The sequence below is a fragment of the Mauremys mutica genome, chromosome 13 (genome assembly GCF_020497125.1).
Source record: "Mauremys mutica isolate MM-2020 ecotype Southern chromosome 13, ASM2049712v1, whole genome shotgun sequence".
NCBI lineage: Eukaryota > Metazoa > Chordata > Testudines > Geoemydidae > Mauremys > Mauremys mutica.
Window position 1 is genome coordinate 19,027,794 of NC_059084.1, and position 12,142 is coordinate 19,039,935.

The window sequence follows — 12,142 nt, forward strand, 5'->3', positions numbered from 1 at the left end:
TGACTTGTAACTTCAGCAGCTGTATGAGCTGCCCTTTAATTCAAAATACCATGGGAGATTACAAACTTGCTGCCCTAATCCCTGCACCTACCTGGAACAGAGAGTTTGAAAGATGCTTTGAACAGTTAAATGCATTTGATTAAAATATAGATTATCATGCAAATATTGACAATTTCATGTGTATTAACTCATTCAAGCTCAGACAAATTGAGACTTAGTAAAAAAAACTTGTTTTTCCAGCATAACTTTAATTTGAAATAACAGAAGTATCTGATTAATTTAAAGTTAAATCAAAGTTAAAATATTTGGCAAATATACTAAATCAAGAAGCATAGTTTCCATAAAATCTAAAAGTATTGTTCTGGGAACAGGAATTAGAGTTAACAGCTACACATCTTCAAGATCTTGGTCTTGTAGTGAATGTATAAGTTTCTGCCCACAAACAGGAGGGTGCTCTTTTAGACAATGGAATGTAGAAATTTATGCAGTATGGCTTACACTTCCACATACTGACGCATTTAGTGCATTATGCTGAACACAGCTTGTTCTTTAAAATACATTACTTTGTGTTTAATGGTTCTCTTCAATATTGTGTTGGAACTAATGGATACTACAAGTGTTATTCTTCTGTGCCGTAACACTACCACCACAGTGGTAGTAGCTTTCAAAAATGCACTAATAGCTAACCTCACACATAGGTTAAAATAAAATAGTATCAAAATTATTGTAGTTTAGATACTACATCAAGCATTACATAATCCAGCAGTTTCTATCCACATGCATGGAACATGAAAAGATGCATTTCCCTTAGCTTCAAGGAATAACCGAAGCAATACATGACGTTTTGGCTTTCAGCAGAGGAACTTCAGGCATTTTCATAATCCCAGACAAGCACAATCATTTAAGCGAAGTCCCGATTGGTAAGGACAAGAGGAGCCACTAAGGTCCAGACATAGAGAAGGAGGCAGACCCAGCTTGAGGTGATCTTCACCCACACGGCTGGCCACTTGCTTGTCATAGTTTTGAAGTCTGCATCAGGGCTGTAACAATGGAAAAATAGTTAATGATAAGCCTCCTGCTGCCACCCTCTCTGCACTTTTACTGAATTGAAGGTGCAGCATGTTTGGAACAACACCACCATCATTTCCAAAAAGGCTCCTTGCCTTATAAGTGAAGACCCTAAACTGCAAAGTCCCTCCTTTCAGAACTTTAGAGGTGTCCTGCCACCTAGTCTCAGTATGTCCCAGCCTATGTATGTTTATGCATCACCACTCTTAAAACTGACCCCACAGCCAGTTAACCAACTTCAGTTCTTCATTTCAGGGAGCTGTTCCTCCACTAAATGAGAAAATGCAAGACCACCCCATGTAGTAGGTCAGCCAATCACAAGAAAAAGGCAGTAAGTAGGTGGTGGGGGCACAGCCTCAAGATGGATAGTCTCAGTGGCGCTGGGGGAACCCTCACCACATAAGTGGCTTCCATGTTGGTAGCTGCCAACATTCCTTCTCCTGTTTGTCTTTTCAATCTCACGCTGGGCAGAACCAAAAACTTCTCAAAAGGACAGAGTCCCTGACTAACTCATTATGCCAACTGGAGGAAAGATGCACAGCCACAGGAATCTGAAGAAAAATCTGCTAGTCAGTATGGTATCTGCTGCTCTTACAAATTTGGATAATCCTTTATGCAGGCTCACCCACCCCACTTCTACTGTCAATGCCTTTAATGCTTTCTACTGTTTCTTTACTATCCTATTTCATCAACATAAAAAGCTAACCCCCACAACTTTGATGCAGCTAGCATGAAGGGAAGATCTCAACCCATAGGACAGATGTCCCAGATTTTGGAGTAGCCTTCAGATTTCCAATTCCTAAACTAACAGAGAACTCACTGGATATAAAAGGGAATGGGGCATAAGAGTTACTCTCCCAGCAGGAATTAAAGCTGCACAGATGTCAGATCAGCCACCCAGAGTTGAGGTAGCAGGTGCACCTTTCATCCACCTTCGTAAATATATTTTATGTTTAAAAAGTTAACCCCATTTTGTTCCTACCTGTACCAGTTAGTGAGTGTCATCATGATGTAGAGAGAGGCAAGGAGCAACATGAAGTGAAAGAAAGAATAGCTGTACTGAACTGCCCCTTTCTCATTGTCCATGACCCGACGAACTTCTCCATCTTCCACAGACCCACCATCAGTTCCCACAGCATCATCCAACATGACACTGTCACTCCCAGACAAAGTCAGCTTGTTCACCTGACTGTTACTGGAAGAGCGGATGCTGCGAAGTGACCCAAAAAAGAAAAAGTTAAAAATCCATCCTATAGAACATGGGGGTGGGTTTCACTAGTGACTATAACTACTAGTCAAATCTTTTCCATCCCCAACATGTGTTGTGATTGACTGAAATTTTTCCAAAGGAGTAAAAAAGGAACGCTCCTCCTTAGGAGATCCATTTCCATCCATGTTACATATCAGAGACCCAATCTCTGGAGTAGGAACATATTCCTCCCCTTTCCAGAGGCACCTGACACTGCTGTGAAGATCACTGCAGGTGACAGTACCACACCAGGAAGTTAACTCCTAGCCCCTGCTAGAGTTGGAAACTCAAGACACAGATTTCAGTTACCATCAGTGGAAGCAGTGTGCTGCTTCTGAACTTCCAGTCCAGGCAAACACCTTACCCCAATGTGTTTAGTTTTTTTTTATTGTGATTGGAGGTCAGTTCAGAAACAACTCTCCTACTATTTACCTACTGACTAAGTAACAACCCCCTCCCCACTTCATGCTATTATGGCCTTTTTTAGCTTAAGACTTCAACTAATTAAGAACAAGGTTGGTGAAGCCTCTACCCTCCTCACAGTTTTACTAGTCTTTCAGATTTTTATTTGCCCACATCAAGCTAGACAGAGCCTTATGTGCAAACCAGGTAGATTTCATACACAGTGTCCACAAAAGGAAGGTAAGTTCTGCCTGTTTCTGCTTTGAGTGACTCAGATCTTACCTAGAATACAGGAGACAAAGAACAAAGATACCGAGTCCAACAATACTCTGTGCATCCCACCACTGCAAGGACTTTGGTGGAGCTGGAGTAGCAGGTATGACAGTTGCATTAGCTGGAGCTACTGTGGGTGCAGTTATCTGTGTGATGATATTCAACAAACTTGGGTTGCAGCTTCTATCTGAAAGAGGTTTACAAAAAAAGAGATAAACAGGCACAAGCTTTTTAGTAAAACTCATCCCTGTCATCTTGTTGGCCAGGTTTGTAGTCTAGAGTTCCTTCTGGACTTCCAATTGCTCTTGGATTCCCCAGTAGCATCAGTGGCAAGAAGTCTTCCCACCTGCACTTGACTAGACTGGAGTACACTAATCAGGCCCTTTCTCAGATCTTTGCACAGATACCATCCTTCCCACATTCCAATCCCCCCCACTGCTTGATTCTCAAAATATTTAGTTCTGTGGTTCACTAGAAAGGAGTTCAGAGAACGCAATATATAAGCCTTGGCTAGAGAATTAACTTCAGTCCAGACCTTGTCCATCAACCAGGTCTTCGGGACCTCCAGAATAGATTGCTGCAATATACGCCACACAAAAGAAAGCCACTGAGAAGCTGCATATGACCACCTGACTATGTAGCAAGTCTACACCTTAAGTATGCACAGGTTGCATGGATTCACAAATGCATCATTTGACCAGCAATCTCAGCACAATGGCTTCTGGTAACAGTAAACTCCACTGATGTTTTTGTTTTAAAAAATGGAATACATTACTACCAAGGCAGATAGATGCTTACCAGGCTCATTAGACATAGCTGACCAAGTGAGATACATTGTGTAGAGACTAATAACAGAGGACTGGAGGAGGCCAGAGTGAGGCTGATGTTCCTGTTTAAAGACAAAATGCCCTCCAGAGTCAAAAAAGGCATTTCAGATAGAGCTGGATTTAATCCTAATTGCTGCAGGTTTGCCTAACTTCTAGTAACTACAATCAAACTTTTTAAACAGTCTTGCCTATGAGTATTTAGTGACTAAAACATTTGCCATAACTGTTTAGGGCCCCGTATTATATATATGGGAGCAAATAATTCAGGGTTGAGAACCACGCTGGGAGCCTATCTTTGGAGGTTGAGAACACTGGTAATAAACAAGCCAGGGACACTTGTTCATCCCTCTTGACCCAAACACATGCACTGCACACACCATCTTTGATCAGCAGCTCTTGCTTGACTTAATCGTGACATGACTCTGTAGCAGGCTTGCAAAATACAAGTCTAGCAAATAACTTCTGAGCAATATCTAGTTATCCCCGGATGCATATTAGCAGAGGTGGTGACTCAAAATAGATTTGGGGGAAGAGTAGCAGCTTTAGAACCCAAGACCTACAGATATGCCCAGTATTCTTCAATGGGTGTTTAACCAGGTGAAGCAAGTGTATTCTACCTGATGCAGAACTATTTTTTGTTTGATGACCTGTTTTGATGTCTGTTAAAGTATTTGCCTCTTTACAATCACCCAAAATAGAACGATCCAAATTCAACCCTCAATTTACACATGTGCAACCCTTTTCATTTAATGCGGGTTTCCACAATTATCATAAAGGGCAACATTGTATCTTACAACAGCAACATAATCAGAGCAAAGGAAGACTAATCTATCATCATTCATTGTTTGCTAGCTAGGCCAAGGGTTCTTTGAAAATTTCATAGTGCACCATATCGCATGAAAGTATTCAAAAGCATCTTAATGACTTAAGACCCTAAATCCAATTGATGTCATTTAGGTATGTTGAAAGTTTTACCCAGTATCTCTTGGATGCCTCCCCTCTGATCCATGGTAGCTGTAGTATCTCTGAGGGAACCACAGCAACTGCTTTCACTAAGTGCACTAAAAAATAGTTTGGTGCATTGTATTTCAGATGTGTCCAATACGATGCTGATTTCTAGCTGTCATTATGTGACATGCCAGCTTTCTGCAGATGGTCAGTAAATGTTCTAAATGTCCACAGTTCAGGAACTATTGCATTAGGCTCAGTTTTCTGCTTATTTCTAGTTATCCCACAATCATTAGCATGGTCTCATCCTGAGACAATTTTTTTCTGAATGTGTATTATAAAAACAGCAAATGTATACTTCAAAGGAGATTTAAAGATATTGCTGTCTGTGTACAAAAGGATTTAACCAAAAATAGAAAATGTAGTACCTGAACTTTGGGAAGGATAGAAACGATGGAGACAACAATGCACAAGATCATATTAAAGCTGATGAAGAACTTGTTCTCAGTACAATCATCAGGTTTAGTGTAGAATACATAGAAGAGCACAACAGAAATTATCGACAAGATGTAGTTCAAGCTCGTACAAGAAAATAAAGCTGAAAAAGAAAAGACAAGTTAACTCAACACAGGATGGAAACAAGTACTTCTGCAGGCTCCCCATTGGGGCACTTATCAGCCCTGAATTTTAAAGGCAAGATTTTCTCTCTACCCCACAAAGACTGGGTGCTTTTATAGTGCCCTTCTTTCAAGTTATTTATAATATAAGGAGCCACAGAGGTTAGTGTTCTCAGCTAAAATAGTTAAGTTAAATTGCTAATTGTTATGGCTGTGTCACTGGAGCCATTTACAATCACATCACCAGCCTACAAGCATGAAGTGCAATGACGTTATCACCATTATACAGACAGGATGACTAAGGAAAATTGCTTAGCTGACTTGCCTGAGGACATTAAAGGCGTCAATGGCTGCTAGCCCTGCATTCAGACCATGCTTCTCTCCTATGTAGCTGGGCAAGAAATTTAAATTTTATTTCTTATGACCATCAAAATGGACAGTGACTGATAGGTCTACTTCCCATTTTAATTAATGAGACTAGAACCAGCATGTACATTGAGCTATAGCAGAGCAACACTGCAGCTTCTAACTCCCCAGGTAACTATGGAGTTTCAGTTGTAGGATGCAGATCAGAGAACAGCACGTACACAGTGGCAGGGCTGTAAGAGGCTATCCCTTATTTTTGTACACTATGTACGCATTGTTTGTTTCTTCTAGTTATGTTTTGCATTCTCTGATTTAGATACCTACCCACATACCAACACCTTGAGTTTCCTTCCTCCATTCGCCCAACCCAGGACTCATTCCAGGAGTGAGCAAAGTCCACAAGCAGCACCAGCTGGATGAGGATAAAGCAAAAGGCTCCAAGAGTGCCAATAATAAACCATGCTAGAAAAGACATGAAGGGGTATAAAGTTAGTTATTTCTCATAATTTGTATTTTACTAGGTAGAAAAACTAGCCTCAGGTTAGCCTATAAACTGGCTTATCAGATTTTAAAAGGAATAGTGAAAATATAGCCTGGAAATGCAGTCCCCTAGTACTCTATGGCATCGATCCTGCAAATACACATGTACTTGGCTCTAGAGCATGCAAGTAGTTTCACTTGCTTAATTTGAGTCACACTGAAGTACGTGCTAAGTATTTGCAAGATTGGGCCTAAAGTGTTTTCAGAGAGAAGAATTCAATGTTTAATGTAAGACACTATTTTCATGTCCATAAGTGACCATCAAAGTTTATGAAACAATCCTACAAAATGGATGCAAACAGTACTAGTCATAGGTAAACACTTCCTTAGAATAGCTGACTGAAGAGGACAGAACTTCCTAAAGGAGTTTGCAGAAGATCCCTTAAATGCCTTGGGAAACAAAGTCTTTCCTGACATCTAATATGAACAGTGACAGAAGAGAAACGAAGATTTAGTCAGTCATACAAACACCTAAAATAATTAAGGTATTTAACTACTGTATAAATATGGAGCTCAGCCCTGTTTATGCGAAACAGCACCTGCAGCTATGCCCCAGGACATGTACCGCTTACCTTGTAACTAATTACCAGAACATTCCAGGGAAATAGGGTTGCACTGTATGTATTCTACAATAACCATAACTTGGAATGCACCAACTATAACCTCTGGTAATTTGTGAAAAAGTTTGTATTTTCAAAAGCAATTCCATGACTATATATTAACTTTACCTCTTGTGAAAGGCCCTTCAGGAATGTAAAAGGCTCCAACCATGATACCAATTATGGCAGCTATTTTGAAGAACCAGAACCTTTTTAAAATAAAAAGACAAACATGTTTTACAGTGTTGGTCCTCTATCTGTACAATGAACCCTGTTTTAAGTGAACAAAATATGGCTGATTAATAGACGTGATTGTCTAATAACGATGGAACAGAATTGTATTCAGTCTATTTGGGGATGCTCTGAGATGGTCCTTTCACACAGGAGACTGCCAAATAAGAGTGGTCTTTTGAAACCTGCACATGCTCGGACAGGGTACATATACACCCAAATGGGTTCTTGGTGATGAAATAATATCTATAACATTTCACAACTGAATAGTGTGAAATAGTGCTTTAGCCTGGAGAGAGAGAGAATGTTAAATAAGAAAACATTTAACAAAGTCTCAGTTATTTTAACAGGTTTCTTTTAATTAAGATATACTAAAAATATTTGTCGAGAGTCTCCCTTTCCACTCCATCTTTAGCTCCCTTTTTAAAAAAAAGAAAGAAGATGGCAGTTTCAAATGAATGCCACACTCCAGAGAATTATACGTGTTTGGAAAAATGACAGAACAGGCGAGTTAGCTGATTTCAAGGCATAATGTTTCAGCTTGTAATTATCAGAACTTTAGAAATGCAATGCAAGTAGGCGGCTTCCTAGGGATCTTAGTTACTTACACACTTTTAGAAGCAGTGCTCTAATCAATCAGCAAAGGAACTAAAGGACTCAATCCAGGCTGTTCATCCACATATACCTAAGGAATCTGTCACTATAGTCCCCTGCCCTCATGGCAGGACCAAATACTGTCTAGACCATCCCTGATAGACATTTATCTAACCTACTCTTAAATATCTCCAGAGAGAGAGATTCCACAACCTCCCTAGGCAATTTATTCCAGTGTTTAACCACCCTGACAGTTAGGAACTTTTTCCTAATGTCCTATCTGGGGAAGAAATTGGTAAGAGACAGACGAAGCAAGTTAACAGGCAAGTCAATACAATGCCTACATACCCATTGTGCACTGAGGCTCTCGGATCGTTACTCGTTTTCACTTGTATCATAAGAAGAGAGAAAATGAAGAAGAACACTGCCATGGCAAAGCTGATTCGATAGACAGCCCTGTATCCAACCAGCACATCACAGTTGACAAAGCCATTCATGTGTGGTAGCCGGGTATGAAGCCCCTCATCACAAAATCCAGGCACCTGGATAAAAAGAGACTTGTAACTTGCAGTTCTAAGACCGCAGTCACAAATATGTGGAATACACAACTAATGCAAGGGTCTCAGCCAGCTTTCCTCTGGTGGCCATTGTGAGAAAAGGCTTTGCATCTGGTCCACAGGCAGAGATCAGATTTGTTCCTAGTGTCACCTTTTCCTCCCCATATCACTGCATAACCAAGACATAGAGAGAGTAACTAATTTACCCAAAAGGAAAGTATCAGAGTGTAAGGCTTAGAGCAAGGATGTGAGTTTGGTATCCTCATTCTCTAGGCTTGAGATGCCCAAGTGTCACAAAAGTTAAATAGATATTTCAAACTAGGAGCCAAACAGAAAACCATTCCATATATACTGTGGCAAGTCTCCATTATATTCCTTTGCCCACTCTTGCGCGGCAGGCTCAGTAGCAGCTCACTACTGAACAGACAACTGGACTTTTTGGCAGAACGCAGGCCACACTGGTCAGTTAATATTTTTGTTGCCCCAAATCTTGGAATCTTCTTTTCCAACCACCATCCTAACAGGATCCTGTCTCCAGTTGGGAGAGGTGTTCTTCCTATTCAAGGATTTAAATCAACACACCAGGAGCATATGAATTAATGGTGTAACATAAATCCTGTTCCCAGCAACATAAAATCTGAATGAACTGCTCTACAGAGAGAATTTGCAGGACCGTGACAGGCTCTCTGAACAGTGCTGTGCTGAGGACAAAGAAAACATGTAATTTACCAATAGTTTACATTTCAATTATGCACATGGGCGACACTCTAGCAATCCAAAGATTTATAACACAGTTAATTTTTCCGGTTTGGGAAATTCCCCCCTTTCAACATCTCCAGTTTATTTGGGCATTTGTGTGTGAGGTAGTCCATGGCTAATAAGAAGAACTGGGGGCTACTAGCATAGGTCATAGCTTTGTTACAAAAGAGATCACAAATGTCTTATTTATACCTTTTTCAGCTGCTCTTCCATTCCCGGTGCTAGCATGATACAGGCAACAAGCGTACTGAGAAGAAGGAGGAAGGCATAGATAAGACGGGTCACTGTGGAATTCTTGCTGTTTGGACAACATCGACACAGCAAACATGAGGCACCGCTGCACAGACATGGAATCTGGAGAACCAACATGGGAACAGTAAGGGTATTTCCCTATACAGACCTCACTTTCAAAAGGGCTAATCATCATCATTAAACACAGTCCCCTACTGAGCCAAATACCCTGGAAATTAATAGCCCCAGTCACTCACTTCCTGCAGAAGTTACCACAAATTTAGAGACCAAAGTGATCAATTTAGACATCAAGATTCACCTTGATGGCATTTTTTCCTACAGTAAATTCTTTATTGTTTTATCATCTTCATTTAAAGTGTCTCAAGTGATGGCACTCCCATCCTTTTACACGTGTGATTATATTTTTAGTTTTATAACCGTACTCCAAGGTATAAAATCATGCACATACAATACAGTTTAGTTTACAAAACAGAAGATTATAGAAATATGGTATGGTCACAGGGCCTGTAATTACATTAGAACAAGTAGTTCTGCACTTCTGCATTCAGCACAAACACGCAAGACTTATTTTGCTTTCTTCTTATTACAAATGGCTACCAGGCTGTAGGGACCCACTTATGGAAAGGAAAAACACAGGGGACAGATTTCACAAGCAACACCACTCCCTCTTTTAGGAAAAAAAAGTTTCTATAATTCATAATGTGTGCAAAGTAATACTGGGGCAGCAACGAATGATTTGCTGTGGTCACGAATTCTATTCCTCATGAATTGTGCATGCTCAAATTTGAAGTTCTTGATTACAGAGAAGCTTTAAGAGTTATTTATGAAAGGTTGAGAGTGTTTTCATTTCTCTCTACTGCTATGAGCATTTATCTATTATGGAAACAAGTTGTATTTAAAACCAGTTTCTGAATTTCTTATTTAGAAAGTGGTTTCAAGAGCATCTAGCTTAGAAAAAACCCAACCTAATTGGTTCCAGTGTTTTATGACAGTACATAAAACATACACCTCTACCCCGATATAACGCTGTCCTCAGGAGCTAAAAAAAAAATCTTACCACGTTATAGGTGAAACTGCGTTATATCGAACTTGCTTTGATCCGTGGGAGTGCGCAGCCCTGCCCCCCCGGAGCACTGCTTTACCAAGTTATATCCGAATTTGTTATATCGGGTCGCATTATATCAGGGTAGAGGTGTACTAACAGTTTTACAACTATTTAGCTACATGTAAAAAGTATTTCAAAAGTCATCAGTAATTTACACCCACAAACGCAACACAAAAAATGAATTAAATACATAATTTCCAGGAAAACAGTTCTTGTTTAAACTTAGACATACCACTGCAGTATTTGCAATCTTAGCACTGGACTAATACAAGAGAACTAGAAAGTGAAGGTAGCAAATACATTTTCATTGTTTTAAGGTTAATGAAATGCAAGTAGTAACAACAAAGACAACATAAGTGGTGTCACTAGATGTGTAAGATTCTTTGTTATACCAGACTAAGTACCCAGCATTTTTTAAAAGCTTCTTTCCCCCCTACCCCATCTCTCCCCTAGTTTATGGGCTTTGCCCTACAATAACCCAAATGAGCCTTTGCTAGGTCCTCAGAGTAATTTGTGTGTTGTTGATAACATAACGATTACTTCCTGTGTTACGCCTCCTGAAGTTACAAACACGAAGAGGGACTTCCCAGAAACAAACAATGTCTGTAGTATTCGAAATGAGGCAGGAAACCCGTGAGCTACAGCAAGAAGTCCCCGGGATCCCCCGGACATTTGCTATGTACTCAATATCACATCCCTTCCCCCCGCCGCCTGCCTATCCAGCTCCTGAGCCTGGCAGCTCCTGGGGGCTGGGCCTGCCTCTCGCTATGTGACCGTACAGCGCCGTACACAAGGGCGCCAAGCTGGGCCACTGCCTGAAGGCGCCCCCCGAAGAGCCGTGATACGTGGCTCAGCGCCGGACACAGCACAGCCCCGCTAGTAGCCAGCGACACTAGCACGCAGAGCTCGGGGTGGGGGTCTCCGGGCCTGGAGACGAGCGTTAGCGGCGGTAATAACATCCCCCCCCCCCCGGGCGTCCAGGCCTCACGGCCGCATTCCCCCGCTGGCGGGGGGGGGGGGAGAGGGCGGCGCAGCATTTTCCCAGCACGGATCATACGGGGGCCCACGCGGTGGGCGGAGCTCGCACCCCCCACCAGGCCCCGGCAGCGGGAGGCCGCCCCGCCACTCACCCAGCTAGCCAGCGAACAGACCCCCAGCACGGCCCCCATGGTAACACGGCAGCTGCTTCGCCCTCCGCCGCCGCTTCCGACTCCCGCTTCCCCCCCGGAGCGACGCCACTTACGTCATCACGATGCACCCGCCCCGCAGCCCAGCGCTCATTGGTCGCGTCCCGAGCGTGGTGACTTCATGCACGCACGGAATAATCTGTTAGGAGACGGGAGGGGGGAGGCGGATCAGCCAAAGAGAAGACAGAGAGCCCCTTGGAGGGCGGGGCTGAGGCAGCAGAGCTGCAGGGCCTCCAAAGCGGTGATCGGTGACGTTTCGCGCAACAAGGCAGTCATTGGTCGAAGAGACCAAGTGGGTGGTGCCAGTGTCAGAGCCAACCTATGGGGGCACTTAGCTGGGTGGAAGTTGACAGGAAGGGCCGAGGCTGTTCAACCATCCCCTGTATCTTCCGCCCCGTGGGCGGGGCCATTGGCGGCTCCTCTCCCCCTCCCACCAACTGCCATGGCAACCGCCAACAGCCTCCTGAGGCACCAGGCCTCAGCCTCCTCTCAGGGTGAGCCTGCCAGCCCCACCGCGAGGCAGCTGTACCCAACGCCCAGCGGCCACGGGGGGTGTCTGGAGAGAGAA

The 12,142-nt window shown here is 42.6% G+C and overlaps 1 protein-coding gene across 2 annotated transcripts; it reads right to left on the reverse strand.

Annotated features, from left to right (window-relative positions):
• Nucleotides 1-228: 228 nt before the first annotated feature.
• SERINC3 (serine incorporator 3) lies at nucleotides 229-11,654 on the reverse strand. Of its 2 annotated transcripts, none has more exons than XM_044984641.1 (10): nucleotides 11,631-11,654; nucleotides 9,223-9,384; nucleotides 8,063-8,256; nucleotides 7,019-7,098; nucleotides 6,075-6,212; nucleotides 5,196-5,365; nucleotides 3,791-3,881; nucleotides 3,002-3,179; nucleotides 2,051-2,278; nucleotides 229-1,040 (listed from the first exon to the last, which is right to left on the reverse strand). In XM_044984641.1, exons 2-10 carry the CDS (start codon nucleotides 9,256-9,258, stop codon nucleotides 902-904), a joined length of 1,254 nt encoding a protein of 417 aa, XP_044840576.1. In that variant the 5' UTR covers nucleotides 9,259-9,384; nucleotides 11,631-11,654; the 3' UTR covers nucleotides 229-901. The 2 variants fall into 2 exon arrangements, with proteins under 2 accessions (XP_044840576.1, XP_044840575.1); XM_044984640.1 differs by having other exon boundaries at nucleotides 11,518-11,646.
• Nucleotides 11,655-12,142: the final 488 nt, after the last annotated feature.